The following is a 21,143-nucleotide window of genomic DNA, read 5'->3' on the forward strand; positions in this document are numbered from 1 at the left end:
TTGATTTTCAATTTTATTTTGCATTACAGTATTATTTTTAGGAGTATTGTATTTGCATTGCAAATATCACCCAGTGATTAAAAAATTAGCAATAGCATTAACCATCAATACAACATACTGTATTTAAATATTAATAGATTACATATTTTTGTTAAAAATGTTAATGACAATTATGCAATAATTATTTCTACAGCTGATGCATATAGAATTCAAAGCATTTCACTTGCAAGCAATTAGCTGCACTTAAATGAATTGGTCATCAAAACACAATAAATAATGTCATAATTTAAGCTACATTTAATAAGTATATAGATAAAGTAAAAGTACTTTACAGATAAAAGTACATCGTCTGTACAATGATGTTTAGACCATGCAATTTTTACATATTATCATTGATTTTCCCAAATCATTGTATAAATTAATAGAAATTAGTCCCAAAACAGGTAGGAAGAAAAATCTTTTAACAATGCCCATTCTCAAAATGCATGAATCTCTGTTAGAGTTACAGTACTTAATCAATATCAAAATAGAAGCAAGATTTGAGATATGCTTGTTCCCTTTTAGTTTGTTAGAGGTTTATTGTTAGACAATTATGTCAGTGCAATTAAGACCCTGGATTATAACTCATAGACAGCAGGTTTACCATTAGTATTGCTTTATGGCTACATACAAGTCCTCTTTGTGAGCATGTCCAGAATTGGCAGGCATGCCATACACTTTGCCAGTGGTTTCATTCACATTTGTGATTGGCTGCACATCAGGAACTGGCTCCCTTCCCGTGCACTCCACTCGCCGCCTGCGCCTCTCCTCACAGTCCCTTGTTGTAGGTCACTACCTTGCAATCCGTCGCCATGGCAATCTCTGGCTCAAGGTGAGACACCTCAATCTGTGAAAAGTGGATTCTGATGAGCAAACCTCCAGCCCTGAACACCTACTCCCCTTTCAACCTTGACCATGACTATACACCACAACACCTGCTCTTTAAATCAGAAAAAAAAAAAAACACTGGATATAAGTAATCCTGTATGAAATACAGGCAACGATAAGTAAGCGCAACTACAGTATTCAGCAACCTCTCTCTGCTCTCCCCTCCCTTTAGCACACACGCACGCACACACACACACACACACACACACACACACACACACACACACACACACACACACACACACACAACGCAAACACACACACACACAGACACACACACAAACACACACACAAACACACACAAACACACACACACAAACACACACACACAAACACACACACAAACACAATCACACACACACACACACACACACACACACACACACACACACACACACACAATCACACACACACACACACACACACACACAAACACACACACACACACACACACACACACACACACACACACACACAATCACACACACACACACACACACACACACACACACACACACACACACACACACGCACACAAACACACACACACACACACACACACACACACGCACACACACACGCAAACACACACGCAAACTCTGTTTCTCAGCTGCTGATTCCACTGGTTGGGAGGACGGGCAGTACCTGAGACATCTGTGGGAACAGACTGATGGCCAAAGGCAAGGACAGGCCGAACACAGCCAGACACACAAAGCTGTGGATGGGCAGCATCAGCCTGCGGTGAGCCTGGAGCAGTGGCAGTCTGTCAAAGGCAAACACACGCACAGCCCTGAACAACTTTCTTGATTTTTTCTAGTTTTTTTTTTTTTAAAAACACACTGGGCTTTCCCAGTCCAGGGCAGAACAGAACTGGGTTACAGTGTCACTGTTAATTACAGCCTGAATTGGTATGGCTCATTTGAGATATTATATAAAGCCTGAGGCATTGGTTCCGTGCAATGGTTCCAGTGTTTCCCACAGAATTTAATTATATTTGTGGTGGTAGGTTTGCAGAATTAACTTGAATGCAAAAGTTTTTAAACAAATTAGCGCAGCGGGGTTATGATGCACAATTTACAACTAAGGCATTGGTTCCGTGCAATGGTTCACTCTGCGGACCTAACAGACAGTGAGGCATGGGGCTTAAATTCTGAAATATATCAGTAATCAATAACCACAGCATGCATGCTGTTTTACTGGATCAGAATGATCAATAGATGCTTGCTGGGAAGGCTGTATGGACAGCTGGTTCACATCAGGAGATAGTCATACTTTTCGAGGTAGGCCATTATCATTGGCGGGAGGACAAAGATGGGAAACGGTAGAACCACTCTTGTAAAGGCTGTCTCCATCAGTGCCTGAGGGGAAATATATATATAAAAAAGTTTTTTTTTATCGATTTTTCCTCCAATACTGAGAAAACAAAATGTTAGCAATGGAATGTAAGCAGTCTTTCACAGACGTGTTTGGCAGCTATCCGGGACGAGCCCACGACGTTCCCGTTGTCGTCCAGCACATCGATCCCCTCGGAGAGCTCATTGTGCCTCATTAGGCCCACGTTACAGATGTTGGCGCTGGCTGAGGAGGCACGAGAAGCTGGGTTAATCACTGGGACATCGCCGTGTCCTTTCTGCACTAAACATGGCCAATGTGTGTTCTGGCAAAGGCCCCTTCGCATTATGCCGCTGCTTATGAGATCTGACAATTAGGAATGCAGGAGGACCGCACAAAGACTGAGGCAGTGTTACAGTAATAAGAAATGGATCACATTGCATAAAATAAATGAATGTCTTCACCCCTCAAACAGAGCAGATAAGGTAAATGTATGTCTTCTCTCTTTAGGATTTTACAGGTAATTTATATACTGTATCAGTGGGAATGAATGAGTATAAGTATATAGTATAAGTATAAGTATAAGTATAAGTATATATACTCTTTTGATCCCGTGAGGGAAATTTGGTCTCTGCATTTATCCCAATCCGTGAATTAGTGAAACACACACAGCACACAGTGAACACACAGTGAGGTGAAGCACACACTAATCCCGGCGCAGTGAGCTGCCTGCTACAGCGGCGCTCGGGGAGCAGTGAGGGGTTAGGTGCCTTGCTCAAGGGCACTTCAGCAGTGCCTACTGGTCGGGGTTCGAACCGGCAACCCTCTGGTTACAAGTCCGAGGTGCTAACCAGTAGGCCACGACTGCCCCAAAATGAGTGAATGAGTGCCTGATACAGCCATATTTTCAGTGCTGAAATCTGCATAACAAGAGTCAGTGTTACAGTAATAAATATGACATCACTGTTTGGATATCATTGAAATATGTACTGTAGTTTTCAAATACTGCGATTTACCTGCCAGATACTGTGTGGTAGCAAACATTCCTCTGCCAATACTATACAACATTTTTTCCTGAAGGATAACAATTCATCAAAAACAGCACTAGACACTTTATTAAAACCACAGTGTGCAACTAAAACAAATATTGAAAACTAAGCCATATGCAAGCCATGCATTCAGCCTGACACATGCTTTACAAAACAAAACAAACAAAAACGCTAAACAGGATGATAGTGTTGCCTTAGTAACACAGTAACTGTGAGAGACGATACGGCGGAGTGCAAGATAAAACATACCCACAGCAGGGAAGGGGACGAATCTCTGAATAATGACACGAGTTGCTGGACTGAATTTGCTGGATTTCTGGATCAGTATGTTAAGCCCCACCTTTATAGGCACAGGTAAAATAACAAGTCGACATACACACACACAGAGACACACAGACACACAGGCACACACACACACAGAGTTTTAGAACAGCAGAGTCAATTTCATGAATGTCACAGATGGCTTAAAGGAGAATTCCGGTGTGATATTGACCTAAAGTGTGTTGAAACATGATACCGAGTGTGAACGTATGTCTCATAGCCCATCTCGGCTTGTCCCCTGCACTCCAAAATCTGGCGCTAGTTAGCCGATGCTAACAATGGTGGTGCTCCGGCATCGGCCTAGCCATGCAAATAAATCACTGTTTTACACCATTTACGAGGCTCAATGTATCTCCACACTTCATTGGTAGACGTCCGAGGGCCCTGACATTTAAAACGAGACATTGAGAACTTTGAAAAAGCACTGGTAGTTTACTTACAAGACGATTTATACAGACAGGTCCTTCACGAAGTATAGCGTTTGCAGACATCTTGAATTTAGTCACGATAAGTCGAGCGACGAGTAAGAATGAACAGGTATGATAAGGGATCAGATTCCAAAAATAATTCTGTGGAAATGCATGGATTCCAGTTTCTTCCAGTAGCAGCAACTGGAATCCATGCATTTCCACGGAATTATTTTTGGAATCTGATCCCTTATCATACCTGTTCATTCTTACTCGTCGCTCGACTTATCGTGACTAAATACGTTCACACTCGGTATCATGTTTCAACACACTTTAGGTCAATATCACACCGGAATTCTCCTTTAAGTTTCAGTTTCTGTCAGGAAATGAGGTGCATGAGTTTTTGACACAATCACACTCCATACAGCAGGGGGCGCTGTGGTGCCTTTTTGTCTGATTGTACATAGGCCACAGGTGTGAGGCCTATAGCAGAGTCTGAGTGCAAACAGTAGAGCATGAGTGCGAGCGATAGGGTGCATCCCAAAGCTCTATTTGCATGCGTCCTCTCTCCTCGGTCTCTGTTCCTCCCGCTCCATGCTGATATGATATTTGTAGGCTTTGGCATAAGTTCATATTCTCTGCCATTTGCGTGTAAAACCGTTTGTTTATTCTAGCCGAAGGGGTGAAGCGCCGCATCGTCATTCGTAATTGACGTCTCTTAAAAGAGAGTGAGTGTGCAGGAAATCTAATTTCTGATATCTGCCTCTCCTTCATTCCTCCATCCTCCTATCGTTCCTTCCTCATTTCCTTCACAAAATTAATTAGAAGGAAGGGGTTAGGACAGGAGGAAGGAAGGAGGGAAGGAGGGAAGGAAGGGAGGAAGGAGGGAAGGAAGGGAGGAAGGAAGGAAGGAGGGAAGGAAGGGAGGGGGGGAGGGAGGAAGGGAGGGAGGGAGGAAGGAAGGAAGGAGGGAAGGAAGGGAGGGAGGGAGGGAGGAGGGGAGGAAGGAGGGAAGGAAGGGAGGGAGGGAGGGAGGAGGGGAGGAAGGGAGGACAAATAGAGAAATTATCTGCACCCGTAGTGTCTGCTCAGATCTGAAGTGAAGTGAACAGGTGACTTTGTTTGGAGTATGGTCGGCATGTGGATATGCAGTGCGGTCAGTTATCTGTATCTATTTGGATGACACTTTTTTCCAAATCGACTTACAGATGTCTATTAATTGCACTGCCAGACTCCCTTACAGATGTCTATTAATTGCACGGCCAGACTCCCTGGAGCACCCTGGGGTTACGTGCCTTGCTCGAGAGCACAACGGTGGCGCAACTGGATTCAACTTCAACTGCTTAACATTTACTAAGAAATACATACAGCTCGTATCGCAAAGAGCGGTTAGGTGGAACTTACTGCAATTGAGACAGCGCTACCGACAGCTCCAGCGTAGCCTTGCAGAAACTTGGAAGTTGGTGTGGGCTGAGAGAATAATATGTTACAGGATAATTATTAGGATTTCAAGTAGTACAATGACAGGCTAATAGAAGACAAGTTACATTCATACAAGTTACATTTACCGGTACATTACATTTGCATCTATTCATTTAGCAGATGCATTTATCCAAAGCGCCTTCACATGCTGTCAGGAAGATGATACTTCCCATTTTTGAATTTGGAACTATGAGTGTGTTTTGTTCAAATGCTTTTGCTGTTGGAGCGAGAGAAAAAAATGTCGGACACACGGTTCATCCTACCTGCTACGTTGGTAAAACAGTTATTGATTTGTTAATGAGTAATGTAACTGTTTATGAAGGCATTATTTACCATACGTAACGATTACTCTCCACCATGTTGAAATGTCAAAGGTTATCTCATCTCGGAAACTCGTGTATCAAAATTATTTTCCAATTTCCCATTAAAAATGACAACCTCAGTGGGCATTAATGTGCATTTTGCAAGTGAAGGCAGCATAATATTCAAGCTACATTGCAAACGATACCTTAGGTAACAATAAATACTACTTTACAAACTCCACAAGACTAGCAGAGGATAAGAGCAAGTATTAGTCAAAGTGTAGTTGAAGGAATTAGTGGCAGGAGCAGGTAGCAAAAGGAAGTGCATGGTAAGTGCGATATTAGGAGGGTAGATGTGTTAGGAGAGATACTCTTGGAACAGTTGGGTTTTTAAGAGCTTCTTGAAGATAGAGAGGGACACCCCTGTTTTGGTAGCACTTGTTAAGTCGTCCCACTATCTGGGAACTACACTACAAATTAGTGATTGATAGTCAGATCTCACACAGCCCTGCTCTGATTGGACCAGAAGAACCGGGAGCTATGGATTTTTGCAAAACAAATAACAGGCCCTAGAGGTGGAGGTAGAAGTGCGTTTTTTTTCTAAAACCGGCTGATTTATGTTGTTCTGTCGGAGCATAGTGTCGGTTTCAGTGAATATGATCAAAAAAATCTTGCCAACTGCAGCTCTAAGTCATTCCACCATCTGGGAACTACAAATGGGAATAGTCTGGACTGCTGTGTGTGCAACGGGCAGCAGAGCCAGACGGCATTTCTTTGGAGGAACGGAGCGGTCAAGGGGTAACATCAGCCTTTATGAGGGCATTTAACTAAGTGGGAGCAGACCCAGTGATCACTTTGTAGGCAAGCATTAAGTGCCTTGAATTGGATGCAGGCGGCTAGCCAGTGGAGTTCAATTAACAGTGGGGTGATGTGCCCTTTTTGGTTGATTGAAAACCAGACGCGCTGCCCGCCGCATCTGTTACAGCTTGTACGGTAAAATTGCACTACAACTAAAAATACACTCTAGTGGAAACTCTTAAAAAATGTCTACGTCAGGGGCTTGTATGCCATATGCTAAGCAGACCCCTTTGCCCTGAGGACAGAGGGTTGTTCAATCATATGGAATTACAAATCTGCTCTCCCTCCATTGAAACTCCAGCTGTTTACATTTCTCAAGGGAATAGGATGACCTAGAAAAACCCAGAGTACATAACATATTACCTTTGTGGCATTGCGGTTTGCATAGTTCACACAGGCGTTATGACTCTGATTCAACCACTGCAGGAAAAAAAAAGATTTGGTTATTACCGTAGTACCTACACATAGTAGTACTCATCTTTATATAAGGGACATGTCTTCATAAATTGCATCTATGAATGACAATGTCATACCAAAGCAAACTGCTTATGTTTCCTGTCTCCCCAGCCCTGCATAAGAAAATACCCCCCCCCCCCAACCCCTACCTTCATAACATAACAGTGCATGTTAATGATATTACTCAATACTAAATATTACAATTGAAAAACTATTTCATTCAAGACCTTCACACTCCAAGTGCAATTTCTAGAAAATGTCTGTTTGGTTATCTATTAATCTTTGGTGTGACAATGATTTCCTTCGTTCCTCAATCCTTACCTGCCAAAAAACAGTTGTAGCCAGTGTTTGATTAGGAAGCAGAAGACCCACAACCTAAAACAGGTAGAACAGACAACAACCAATTAGAAACTACTTAATATGCACAGCCATATGGAAATGACCCTCGTAACAAACACTCTCAGAGCTACAGCATTTAAAAAATAAATCAATTATGTTTTAATTCAAAGCCTTTGCAGTGACCTATAAAAGGAGCAATGATTAAGCATAATGAACCTGCCATAAATAGTTAGAGCTTCATTAGGCTAATGAATGGTGTTTGTCTCTGTCTCACTCCTGACTGAGGTCTTGCTCTCATAAATCTCTGTAAAGAAAAGACCAGCAAAATAAATGGTCACACTTTACTCGGATACAGATCAACAAGACAGATCAACAGCTATGCTCAGATTAACAACAAAATATCTGTTGACTGTTAACTATAATCTATGGTTAATCTTAGGGTTTGGATTTGGTTATGGGGATGTTAAATCATTATTCAACAACAATTTTACATACTGAACTTTAACCTAACAGCATTTCTTCCCTACACTCACATGTATCTACAGTATTTGGCAACACCCTTGGATAGTACGCCCATCTGTTAAGGTTCTCACACTGATTAATCTGATATTACACTCCGGCAAGCAGCTGTAAACTTACTATTGGTGTTCCAAATGGGACATAGCCTGCCAAAAACAAACACACTCAATTAGTTATAAGACTGAAGCATGACAAGAACAGCAACCATTTAAATACAAACATTTGCATCAAAACACAAAAATAAAACAATGTTTTTCTTCATGCATTACATACTATCAACACAAAGTAAGCATACAATAGAGTACATGTGGAATGAGTAGGACAGAATAACTCAGTATAGCCATGCATGCAGATGTAATGACAGTGTTAGAAAGCAATACCTGACATGCGAAAAGGCATAAAGATCTTTTCCCCTGTATCAGGATGAATGATAGCCTGCATTCAGACAGATGACAACCTCAGTGGTCATAGCATGACTAGTACTGTCAAATGTGCACCGATTTGACAGTGTCTGTGTACTTTTGTCTTTCAAAAGGCAACATGTGTCTGTGCCTTTTGAGGGATGACAAAGGCATTCTTCAGCATGTTTATTGCAGGTTTATCAAGTGCGATAATATGCTGAGAATGGAATGTTTCCACAAGAAAAACAATATTGACAATAAATACCTCAATAAGTTTCACTTTTCTTTATACAAAAAATATCATTTAGATATGAGAGCAAACTTTTTTTGGAAAGACATTTCAGCTTCAGTGATTTTTGCAAAAGAGAAAAAAATATTTGGAAAGAAGTCTTACCTGTTTGGCTTTTTGTGCTTCCCAGAGCTTTGAACAAAGAAATCATCTTTAAGAATCTTTTGAAATATTGATGATTTCACGATGGGTAAAACAAACAAAAATCAAGAAATGCATGTCCTCACATTCACTCATTACAATGCAAAATATATCAAAGACACCACAGTACCAACTGCCTTCAAATTATATAACTCTTCCCCTCTCTCCCACACCGATGCAACTGAGGTGACCTTTATCTTTTATATTTTGATATCTTTTATTTTTTTCCTTTTTGTATTTTCATGTGCAGGACGGTGCTGTTGTGATACTCAAATTTCTTTTGGGATTGGTATTTCTTATTTTTCTATCTTCTTGTATCTTTCATGTACCTGTGAGTCAGTTACTCCAGGGGAAAGGCTACCATTCTTATAGTCATCCAGGAGCTTCACACATTCATTTAATCGACCCTAAAAAGAAGGAGAAGGAAGGAGACATTACAGTCTACATTGGACTCCCACCAAAAGCAGAGGGCTTTCCGTGCAGGGGGTCCTTTGAACAATGGCAGCCACTGGGCAAGCTTTATTGTAAGTTCAGCTTGTTTTCATTCCGACCAATTTAACTTAACAGCTGTCACTATAACAACAGATACATTTTATGATGTAATTAATGACCGTAAATGGGTGTTTCCAGGGAACAATTAAGCCTAGTGGAGACCTCCTTACCTCTGAGACAAAGAGTGTGCTGGGGTCAATGATGTCGATGAAATGCTTCAGCCTCCCCAGAAATGAGCTCTATGGAACAAAACAACAACAGTTACAGTAACAACATCCAATGACATACTGCATGACACCACCTAAATGAATGAAAGTAAGGAACTGAAGTTGAAAGCCATTTCATGTCATAAAACATTTCTTACTGTATGTCTCCTTTATAGCCTTTTTGTCTATTTTTTTTCTATCGCTTTGCATCTGTCAGCACAAATCTAATAGCCACGAAAGTATAAAAGCCCAATAAATATACACTGTTTTTGCACTAAGATGCACAATATGAGCTTGCAAACCAGCTATGCCCATTATATTAGTCTGAGTATAATTCGACTCTGAGGTATCCTACACTACAGACACTCTCTGTGGACGAGTACTTCCAGAGAGAACACTCGGATGTGAGAATGCCTCTATAACTCCATTCCAATTAGTCCCTCTCACTCCGGTATGGCCATTGCTCCCCCTCCTGCTCTGTCTGTGTGCCAGTGCCAACTGGAATGGGTGCCAAGAGTTAGAGAAAAAAAACAGTGGACGATGGTTGCCAAGGGTTTGTTTGTTGGCAAATGCAAGGGACCAAACATGGCAGCTTCACTCAACTCACTCTCTTTCTCTCTTGGAGCAATTCTTCCTCTGTGAAATTAGGCCACTCGGTGAGAGCGAGATGAATTTCCCTCCAAAGGTATCTATGACGGCAACTCCTCTGCCTTTTGTTCACCTTTCAGTAGCTCCGTTACTCCACTCGGTTCCTTGCTGCTCATGTCATGTGTGTTATTTTTAAACAGGTTAGCGAGCAACACAGCACAGTGGAGCATCTCAGCTTCTCTGCTGGAATGTGTGATCTGTGAGTGTGTGTGTGTGTGTGTGAGACAGAAAGAGAGAGAGAGAGAGAGAGAGAGAGAGAGAGAGAGAGAGAGAGAGAGAGAGAGAGAGAGAGAGCAGGGAGCAGATGCAAGAGAGAAGCCTTTAATTATGCATGTGTTTCAGATCCCTCGAGACTACGCAACACAGCAAGCAGTGATGCATCTGTGCAATGAGAAACACACTCCCATTCAAGGACTGAGAAGATTTCACTATCTAAAAGAAAGATGGGTCCCAATTTGCCCAAATTATGCCAACCTAAAACATTATAATTCATTAGAAGGGACCATAATCGTGTACTGTTTTCATGATCCATCAAGAATTGTGACTCAGTTATGACACCCTACATTACACAGCTACTTTATCATATCCGGTTATATTCTGAAATTTGAATCTACAACAGACTTTCAAGTGTGTACCGGATTCTGTATTTGCAGAGCTGTAAAAGAGAAGAACCTTGCATAAATGCTGGCACAGCTGTCCTGTAGCAGTCAATGAATATTTATGATGACACCCTTTGTCCTTCTCATGCTCCCATACAAATCCCATGGTAAGAGGTAGTAGGAGCTGGAGCTATGAGGGTGATACACTGACCAGCAGAGGGATCCCTCATTAAGGTAATGAGTAGGCCTATTATTTCACAAAGGTATTGGTAATTCTGGACCTGATGGTGAAATAGGCCTGTCCCGATAAAAGACAACACTACACGTTCACAGTCTAATGTAACGCTGGTATAGCACTCGATGTGTGATGATAACATCGGCGTATTGTGATCCCATCTAGTCTATAGCCTATCTCATTAAATAAAGAGGAATTTGACGTGCCCGTGACAGACTAGCGTCGCAATTTGCTTTTCTAATTATAGAAGAGTCCAATAGACAGTGGCGTTTCCATGGAGTCCTTTGGCAATGGTAACCTATTAGACCAAAGTACAGTCTGCAATGGTTATATATTTAAAGACGATCTGAACGATATGGACAGCCGGCCCATTAATCTTACATGCTTTACAGAACTGACCCAGATTTCCAAACGTTCTAAAAGTAAAGCACAAAAAATGAGCAAGAAACACAAAACAATACAATGGCATCTAGGCAAGCAAAGAACAGCGATAGTATCAAAACAGATGCTGAGCGGGCTGTCCTGCTGTCGGAGACGTTTAAGTTCTGCTACACCCTGTATCCTGAAACAACAAAATATAATTTTTGCAATATTGATAGCCTACATTTTAAGTGTCAGTAGGCAACCCAATTGCCCAATTACGCACGCAAATTTCTTTCTTTTCTTTTTTTAATTGGAAATCTTTGTAATTAGTCTTTAGTAAATCATCTAACTACTTTCTGAATTTAATTCACCTATACCATTGATAGGTTATCAACTTGATCAAGTAGCTTCGAGTTATCCCAGTCCAATCAAACAAACACAATATTAGCTTGATGACATTCACAACGATGGTTATCATAATACAGTACAGGTTACACGGTTGATGTGCCAGACACATTATGCAAGGAGCGGAAGACTATCTGCAACTTCCAATCGGCAGTTGCAAACAGCAGACATCATAACACCTCAAACCTGCAAAAAATAAATGTTGATCTGTACCCGAGGAAACAATGCACTTTGCATACATAAGAAACTCATCAGAGCCTAGTTACCTGATCATATCGAGGTCTTCCCAACTGAAAAGGCGGACAAGCTGCAGGTTCCGCCATGGCAGCGACGACGAACTGTTTTTAGATAGTGATGGGTATCATGAAACGAAAAATTGAAGATTTAACTCCTGTGGCAAACAGAGCTGAGACTGTGGGAAGACCTCGATACTGAGACTGTCGCTGAGACTCTTGGGAAGTGTAGTGTTCGTTTCCAGCCACCATGTCCACATGGGGCCCACACTTGGGTTTTAGGTGGGTAACACGGGACTTCACTGTAGGCAGTGGTCTGAGCGTGTATTGTGTGTGCGGTTGAATCAGAGCCAATTTCAAGAGACTGCCCACCTCCCATTCGTCCCGTTATAGGAAAGTATAGCTGAGGAACGCTAGAGGGCGCCTGTGCTTAATGAGAGGTGACTGAAGTTGCTTGCTGGGGCTGCCTGATGGGGGGGGGGTCGGGTTGGGTTGTCATGGTTGTGTCATTTAGATCCATCAAAAATACAGCTGTTACACATAATCGAGAGGGTGATAATGAATATGTCCACTGGATCATTTCGTGACAAATACAATTTTGAAATGTTCAATTATGGACCACATGTGCAAAACATTTATCCACCTACTTTTAGTCAAACTTCACATTCTTTACCAAGATTTATAATATATATGAAATGTTTTTTGTTTAAATAAGCACAATTACTCAAGCAGTTTACACTCTTGGCCAAGTTAAAAATTAACCAACCCAACCGAAAATGACAGATGGCTCTATCCCTCATGCATATGCAGTGTAGGAAGAAGGTGCACGATTACAGATGCTTCCCATGGTGCCTGCAGGAGAGCTGCAAGGGCTGCGGAGGCAGCATCCGTGCCAACAGGTGGAGGTCTACCGCCATACCACAAAAGGTCACAAAAGGTCCAGCATGGAAGGGAGACCCCACCAGTCTACTGGTGCAGTCAGCAACTCCATCAGCCTATGTCAATTCCTGGGGAACCCTTGATTAGAATCAAAGGAGACCCAACAGGTAGAGCATGTTTTAAAATCCCACATTTGTAAATGTAAATAGATGTAGATAGCTATTTCCCATATAGCAAAATAACATAATATCCAATACATTTCTATCAGATGGAAGGAACAATGGTTGGTGTGTAACTGGAAGGTGCCTTCTGACACGATACACAGGTCGCATACTGTACATGTGAAGTGGTACATTTCAACAGATGCTTAAGAATTCCTTACTCCTCATCTCATTTCAGCTCTCTGCACTGTTTTTACTCTTGTACAAAAACAAGAACTAACAGTCAATATATTATTATATTACAAAATAAAAAATATTAATATGTTTATATATATTCCTTAATAAATCATAACTAGACTACACACCAACAGGTCCTGTGTTAATACATAGTCATACGTGCTTATAATAGTAAAATGGCAGTGGCCATTTTGTTTACATGTTCATTAGTCACCATTTTGTTTATTCCTTTTCTCATTTTAGCTGGTTTGGACAGTTTATTTTCTACAGTCTGGGGGGTTTGGATAATTAACAGTTGCTCAGATCAATCCACTTTGGATCTGTGAACAGCAGTTGATGGACTCCTTCACATTTTAACTGCTCACACTTCTTGTTTATGAGGTCCGACTCGCTGGTCTGAGACTAAATCCATTACGCGTCTAAATTCCAATCTATGTCCCATCTTGCATAATGACACTCCTAGAGGTTGTAATTGCCTCATAAATCCTTTTTATTCACCTTCTTCTAGAGCAAATTAACTTTACTTAATGTTCCACTTGGAAACCTTATTCACATTAAAAATTAGTCATCAACTGTCTGCAACTCTGAAAGTAAACTGGATTTTATTTTGTAAGTAAGGCGGTATATAAGCACCCTGTTGGTTGTGTATGTATCCTAATGCATTCATAGCTGGTGAAATGCAATAGGGTATCAAACGGTTCACTAGCTTTGACTTTGTTGTGATAGCCAAGCTTTCTAAAACAAGCATTTCTCTTATTTACAGTAGCTTGGTTGACCCCTAATGTTTTTATTAAGTAGTTACGGCAAGCTTATAGCAACTAACTAAACTAATGGCAAAGCTTTCACATGCATGTGCGCGCTATATTCACACATTCACAAACACTGACTCACAAATCATTTTTTTTCAAATCAAGCATTTGGGATTTTATTTAAAAGGTGGCCAGGATTCTGTACAGCAGTGTTGGAGTGAGACAAGCTGGGCTCAGGAGGTCCGTCTGTGACACCTGCCTCCTCTCTCCCGTGCTCTCCATACTCCTGGGGGAAGGGACATGATTTGAAAGGGGTAGGCGAAAAAAAAAAAAAAAGAGAGAACAAAAAGTGACAAAAAATGGAAGGAAATGAAATAGCCACAGTCGGAGCGCAGGAGAGAAAGAGAAGAGCAGAGAGAGAGAGGAGACTCGGGGAAGGACTGTGGTGTTCAGGGGGGCGCGAGCCGGTTTTCGCCTTGGCCTGAATGAGAGCAGGCGGTCACGGAGACAGGCAGTCCTGTGCAACTCAAACCACACACACGGAGACTCCATTCCTCCCTTCCCCCCCCCCCCCCATGGAATCCCCAGGTGGAATGTTCCGCTCCGCTCTGCTCCCGTCTCAGAGAGGGCCGGAGGCACGGCCTCAGACGTCTCTTCTTCTCTCCTTCCTCCTCGGCCCCTCTCCCTCCCTTCCGATCCTCCTCTTTCGCTCCTGGCTGGGCATTCACTTGCTAGCCATGGTGTAGCAGCCGTGTGGGTGCCACTGCATGTCGCGGATACGACGCACGGACTGGAACTGAGGGCAGCGGGCGCCAAACTCGTTAAAGTGTCTGTACTCGCCCTTCTCCAGCAGGAACTGGCTGCCACGGTATCCAGGGAACTGGTAGCCCACAAAGCTGCAAGCAAAAGCCAATTGGGTGGGAGGTCAGAGCTGGCTAGTGCAAACTTACACATAACTGACACGTCACACGTGTGGATACTTATTTGCATGGGTTTTGCTCAGATCCACACAATTTACTTCCAGATTGCATGAAAATACTCTCACAAACATACATAATTACACAGAATGATGATTCCTTATTTAAACACTAAGACAGATACACAATGGCCCCTTTGCGACTCAAGTAAACAATCCCATTGCCATAGGAACCGAATGTGGTCTCCAGGGCAACACTTACGTTCCACAGCTGACGATGATGCTACCGACTCTGTCGGTGAAGCCGTAGGAGGAGAGACTGGGGACGTCATCGTCCATGATCTCCATCTTGCGGCCCTTGAACTCTCCAACCTCATACAGACAGATCTTGTGTTTCTCAGGGTCCTGATGAAGGCACAAGAAACAGGAGAGAAGGTGTCGGGTCAGTCGGGTCATTAAGATATTAGTTAGACAAAAAAAACATGTCTCTGTTTGTTTGTTTGTTTTCAGCTTGGAGCCCTGTGTGTAAGATGAAGGATGAAAACAGATTCCCAAACCTGCTGTTCTGCAAGTCTGTGTCACTTTGGATAAAAGTGTTTGCTAAATACCAGTCAACTTTAACTTTTAAGTGGAGCAAGATGGCAGGGAGAAGAAGTTGGTGTAAGACAGAAAGAAATAAAGAAAAAGAAAGAAAGAAAGAAAGAAAGAAAGAAAGAAAGAAAGAGAGCAAACCATGCGGATGCTAGAGGCGTTTCCTCACCATTCTGATGGGTCTGAAGGACAGCAGGTAGTCGTTCTTCTGGCAGTTGCTCCAGGAGTCCCAGCGGGGGTACTCTCCCTTCTCCAGGATGTACATCTCGCCACAGAAGTTCATCTGCTCGAAGCCCACGTAACTACACAGGGACAACGCAGATGTGAGACCACTTTCACACACACACACACACACTCACTCACAACTATACAGACACTTGACCACTTTTTTTTACTGGTCAAATACAAACAAATATGCTACAAAATAGTACAGAAACTAAAATGGAGTCGTACTTACGGACCACACTCCACGCGTAGTGAGCGCACTCTGTCCATGCCCATGTCACACACGTTCATGCACTCGGCGGTGATCTCGATCATGCGACCCTGGAAGTTCTCCTGGTCAAACACGTACATCTGAGAGGAAGACATCAGAATTATTAAGTGTGTACTGTATGTGGCTTCATACAAACCAAAGAAGCATGACAACATTTACACCATATCCAGTGTAAGTATGAATATTCCCTGTCTAAAAAAAAAGCAACAGTTGACCAAAGTGCTATACGATGAAACCGTGAGAACCTACAAGACTGTAAGTGTGTGTGTAGGAGTGTGTGACTGTCCATGTGTGTGTGTATGTGTGTGTGTGTGTGTGTTTACCTTGTAGTTCATCATGCCCATCTCGGAGGTCTTGCTCTGGGCGGCCTTCCCGTCGGTCTGGGAGGCAGTTTTAGACTTATCGGAAGACATGATGCCTGAGGGGAAAAGAGAGAGAGAGAGAGAAAGAGAGAGAGAGAAGGAAGGAGAGAGAGGGAAATATATATAAAGAGAGAGACCGGGAGAATGAGGGCGTTTAATACACAGCTAACTACACAGGAGATACAGAGATGGGAGAACTGAGGGGGAAAAGAGCAACGTTGGTGCAGAACTTTGGTTTACTGCCTCCAGTGCTCTTGGTGAGTATTAGTGGTGGACAGGGGGATGCATTAGACAGTCATGTGAATAAAGTGATTTTTAAAAAGATATATTTGAGTGTGGAAGTGAGGATTTATGAATGCGGGAAACTACTCTCGCAGTAGAGCTGATGTTAGCTGTACTAATGAGGCTGGCCAGTGAGCCTGTGTCTCTGTGTGTGTTTCTGTGTGTGTTGTGTGTGCTATGTGTGTGTTTCTGTGTGATTTGGATGTGCTGTGTGACCTTACCTGTGTGCTCGGTGACGATGTCCACTCTGAGAGTGTGTGTGTGCTGGGGCTCGTGCCCTGCTTTTATAGTCTGGCGCAGGGAGGAGCTGGATTACGCCGCCACAAAGAGACCTGCTGACCGCACAGCTGTCCGCCAGCCAGAGAATAGAAACACAACATCATCAGAGGCTAAGGGGAACAGAGAGAGAGAGAGAGAGAGAGAGAGAGAGAGAGAGTAGGGAAGGAGAGGGAGAGAGAGAGAGACAGAGTAGGGAAGGAGAGGGAGAAAGAGAGAGAGAGAGAGAGAATGAATGGGTGGTCCATATACCACTCAGACTCACAAATGTTAAATGAAGTAAAGTAACATGACTAAGTGTGGCACACACCCAGTGTGTTTTGTGGAGTGTTTGTGTGTCTCTTATTGTTTTCCAACACTGCTCTAGAACACACCCGCATACACACGACACCCCCCCCCCCCACACACACACACACACACACACACTGAGCCAGCTGAGGTTAATCCCGGTGACACTGTGTTTTGCACGGGTCAGCAGTTCAACTAAAGTCACTGTCTTTGTACCTCCCCTGGCCCATTCAGAACTAACGGCCCGCTTTGGAAACCTCTGTGGAGCCACATTAGTATGTGCTGACCTGGCGTACCCCTCAGTGGCGGGGAGTGTGTCCCGGGAGCGCGCAAAACAAGTTGGCTGGAAAGAAGAGAAATGGGGTGTCACGCGCCGCTCCGACCCCCACGCACGCCTCCTGCACGGGACGCACGGGGCCGCGCGGCCGGCGGCAGTTGATATAAAACCGAAGCGCCAGGTCCTCTCAAAGCTCCACGCGAGACAGGCGTTCAGGCGCGTGCCACTTCCAAGTTCTGCGAGTCAGTGACGGCCAGTACGGTAAGGTGCCAAACACTCGACTTTACCTTCTCCACCAAAACACCTAACCGGATAGTCGCGGATATTCACTGACTGACACAAAACCAATAATGGAATTGGTGTTTCTACACAAATGAAATCACTCAATGGCCGCCACAATTCACAGCAAATCAGAAAGTTTTGTAAATCTTAACAAAAAATATATATTTGATTATCCTAACTGTGTCAGATCAGTATTGACTTTAACTACAACAACCAAAATGAACAATATTTAATTATTGGTTGTTTAACTATAACAACCAATAATTAACAATGTTTAACAAATTCGTATAGTCTACTAACTAAAGCAGACCTGATTAAGAGGAACTTTTCTGAAAGTGTATCTATGGTGAGGAGTTTTGCAAAGGCAGTAGAGAGAGACAAGGGAAACACAGATGGGTGAAGGGCAAACACATGGGTCCAAATGGATATAGCAAGGCAGAAAATCTTCATGGAGAAAGTCATAATAATATTAATAATAATAATAATTATTATTATTATTATTTATTAGTATGTTTTCAAAAAACAAGATACAAAGTGCTGTGTAATGGCCAGTGACATGCTGTCATACATTTTGAGCTGGTGTAGGACTACCATACTAGTCCTTGTTCAATAGTACTCCATGCCCCATGGTCCCTCACTCACTCGTTCTCTCTCTTAGGTTAAAAGATGTACAGATTCACTCGTTCTCTCTCTTAGGTTAAAAGATGTACAGATTCACTCGTTCTCTCTCTTAGGTTAAAAGATGTACAGATTCACTCGTTCGTCGATGATGCAGCCAATGATGCACTCCGGCATGGGCATGGCCCCCTTTTTCAAGGTAACATACTAAGTGCACAGGCGTTAGTTCATCCAGAGGAAGTCGTGCTGCTCACAGGAACGGACACACTCACGGTTTTGGTCTCTCACTCGCTGTCTCGTCACAGGTGACCGTGTTCGAGCAGGAGCACTTCCAGGGCAAGTGTCAGGAGTTCACCTCGGAATGCTGCAACATCCAGGACTGTGGCTTCGACAACATCCGCTCCATCCGCGTGGAGTGTGGAGCGTGAGTCTAGTCTGTGTGAAAGAGGAATAAGGAAATGCAATTGTGTCCATGTGTATTTACAGTATGTTTGGAAGTGTGTGTGTGTGTGTGTGTGTGTGTGTGTGTGTGTGTATGTGTGTGTATGTGTGTGTGTGTGTGTGTGTGTGTGTGTTTCGATACTGTGTGTGCAGTTGTGCATGAGTTCGGTTGTGTGTGTGTGTGTGTGTGTGTGTGTGTGTGTGTGTGTGTGTGTACATATATTGTGTTGTAAGTATATACTATTGATCCATGTGTTGTAAGTATATACACAAGATATTCTTAGTCTCAAACTAGCAGTCTTTGTGGAACGAATGTATACTATATTATATTCGTCATGTATTAGAGAGACAGAAGTTGAAAATTCTTCAATTGTCTGAGAGATTTGATTGGATTAACACCTTTTCAATTCCTTGTGTGTCCCTATGTGTTTGTTTCTGTGTGTGTGTGTGTGTGTGTGTGAGCAGCTGGGTGGGTTATGAGCACCATGACTTCGAGGGCCAGCAGTTTATCCTGGAGAGGGGTGAGTACCCTCACTGGGACGCCTACAGCGGAAACCTGTCCTACCACATAGAGAGGCTCATGTCCTTCAGACCCATCTACTGCGCTGTAAGTACTAGCATGTGTCTGGAGTACTAGCATGTGTCTGGAGTACTAGCATGTGTCTGGAGGGCTAGCATGTGTCTGGAGTACTACATATGTCTGGAGGGCTAGCATGTGTCTGGAGTACTACATATGTCTGGAGGGCTAGCATGTGTCTGGAGTACTAGCATATGTCTGGAGTGTTAGCATGTGTCTGGAATCTGTGTGGCTGTACCAAATGTGCAAAGCATGTTAAAGTCAGAGGATTTTAGACCATTTGTCCAACTCTGAGCCCATATTTATGTGTTCTTCAAAAAGTATAGTGTGCTATTTATTCTGTGGTGATGAAGTGTGTGCAAGTCTCTGACTTCCTGCCGTATTTTAGATTTGTCTTTTCAGTTAAATAATGTGTACATTCTTTCTCAGACTAACAGGCCTAACAGGGTAGTAGTAGTATGCTCTGTAGCAGTAATCTCTGCACATGAGTGTGTGTGTGTGTGTGTGTTTATGAATACTTACTTAACTCTCTCTCTCTCGTTCTCTCTCTGTCTCCCAGTCTCACCAGAGCAGTCGCATGATGATCTTTGAGAAGGAGAACTTCCTGGGTCGCAGCGTGGAGATCTGTGATGACTACCCCTCTCTCCAGGCCATGGGCTGGTGTGGAACTGAGGTCGGCTCCATGCACGTGCAGTGTGGCGCGTAAGTCTGAATCAGCTCACATACACACACTCCCCCTCTGTCCTTATAGAATGTATGTGAAAATGTAAAATCAATTGTAATGTCACAATTTTGACTATGTTTTCAGTTTCCTAATTTAACTCAATTGCAGATTATTTGTTTTCATGCTAAAAATAGCAAGCTGCCATATAGTTCAGAATACGAGTAAGTTTGGTGTTAGAATTGCTCATTTAAGACATCACAAAAATATAGCATATTCTTACGAATGAATAAACACAGTTACAGCTCACAGTTACTACACAGACAGTCCAAGCCCTTTAGGCACATGGGTGTGTTAGAGCCAGGTGAGTTACAGCTACAGGCACAGCAGATCTACCAACACAGACTTCATGCCCCCCTCCCTTTCTCCTCCAAATTCAGTACTCATGAACATTCCTTCTTTTTATCTCCCTTTCCATCCCACACACACACACGCGCGCCCTTGTGTTCTGTCCCTCTGCAGGTTTGTGTGTTACGAGTTCTCTGGCTACAGAGGCAGACAGTACATCATGGAGTGTGAGAGACACAGTGGAGACTACCAGCACTGGAGGAACTGGGGCTCTCACAGTCAGACCCCCCAGATCCAGTCTATCCGCAGAATCCAGCATTAAGGACCTCGTAACGCCCGCAAACCCTCCCAGCACCACCGAGACCGCCACACACACATACACAACACAGACACACACACTTATTCAGCTACTCCAAGCCAGTGTCTTTTTACTCCTAGCAGAGAAAAGAAACCACCTTCATTCACACCTGCATTTCTATACTGTTAAGACGTCTGGAACTGACTAACTTTGCCCCGCGCGCACACTCGCGACTGAGCCACTCTGACAGAGGGTTCCATCCAATCGGCACAGACTAGACCACACCCCCCCATGTGTGATTTGTCAAGGGGTGGAGGCGTGGCAGTGGAGACCCATCCTTCTGCTGGTCCAGTTTAGGTGTGCAGGGGGATGAGATCATCATGAAGCTAAAAATAATATG

General features: G+C 43.1%; 3 protein-coding genes across 3 annotated transcripts; 1 reads left to right on the top strand and 2 right to left on the bottom strand.

The window, feature by feature from the left end:
• Window positions 1-83: 83 nt before the first annotated feature.
• On the bottom strand, window positions 84-12,180 carry LOC143133039 (sideroflexin-5-like). Its single transcript, XM_076292843.1, has 14 exons — window positions 12,038-12,180; window positions 9,486-9,554; window positions 9,153-9,230; window positions 8,788-8,814; window positions 8,373-8,427; window positions 8,113-8,138; window positions 7,456-7,509; window positions 7,042-7,098; window positions 5,441-5,506; window positions 3,558-3,648; window positions 2,390-2,505; window positions 2,200-2,285; window positions 1,573-1,690; window positions 84-886 (listed from the first exon to the last, which is right to left on the bottom strand). Exons 1-14 carry the CDS (start codon window positions 12,092-12,094, stop codon window positions 809-811), a joined length of 978 nt encoding a protein of 325 aa, XP_076148958.1. The 5' UTR covers window positions 12,095-12,180; the 3' UTR covers window positions 84-808.
• Window positions 12,181-14,754: 2,574 nt separating this feature from the next.
• LOC143133040 (beta-crystallin B1-like) lies at window positions 14,755-16,446 on the bottom strand. The gene is made up of 5 exons (XM_076292844.1): window positions 16,357-16,446; window positions 15,995-16,113; window positions 15,707-15,839; window positions 15,209-15,351; window positions 14,755-14,926 (listed from the first exon to the last, which is right to left on the bottom strand). Exons 1-5 carry the CDS (start codon window positions 16,444-16,446, stop codon window positions 14,755-14,757), a joined length of 657 nt encoding a protein of 218 aa, XP_076148959.1.
• Window positions 16,447-18,542: 2,096 nt separating this feature from the next.
• On the top strand, window positions 18,543-20,767 carry LOC143133041 (beta-crystallin A1-like). Its single transcript, XM_076292845.1, has 5 exons — window positions 18,543-18,617; window positions 18,724-18,842; window positions 19,325-19,466; window positions 19,996-20,138; window positions 20,620-20,767. The coding sequence occupies exons 1-5, from the start codon at window positions 18,543-18,545 to the stop codon at window positions 20,765-20,767; spliced, it is 627 nt and encodes a 208-aa protein (XP_076148960.1).
• The last annotated feature ends 376 nt before the right edge of the window (window positions 20,768-21,143 follow it).

Source organism: Alosa pseudoharengus, unplaced genomic scaffold (assembly GCF_046254945.1).
Source record: "Alosa pseudoharengus isolate Yale_2024_CS ecotype anadromous, Long Island Sound unplaced genomic scaffold, YU_APseudo_1.1 YU_APseudo_1.1_scf_19, whole genome shotgun sequence".
NCBI lineage: Eukaryota > Metazoa > Chordata > Actinopteri > Clupeiformes > Clupeidae > Alosa > Alosa pseudoharengus.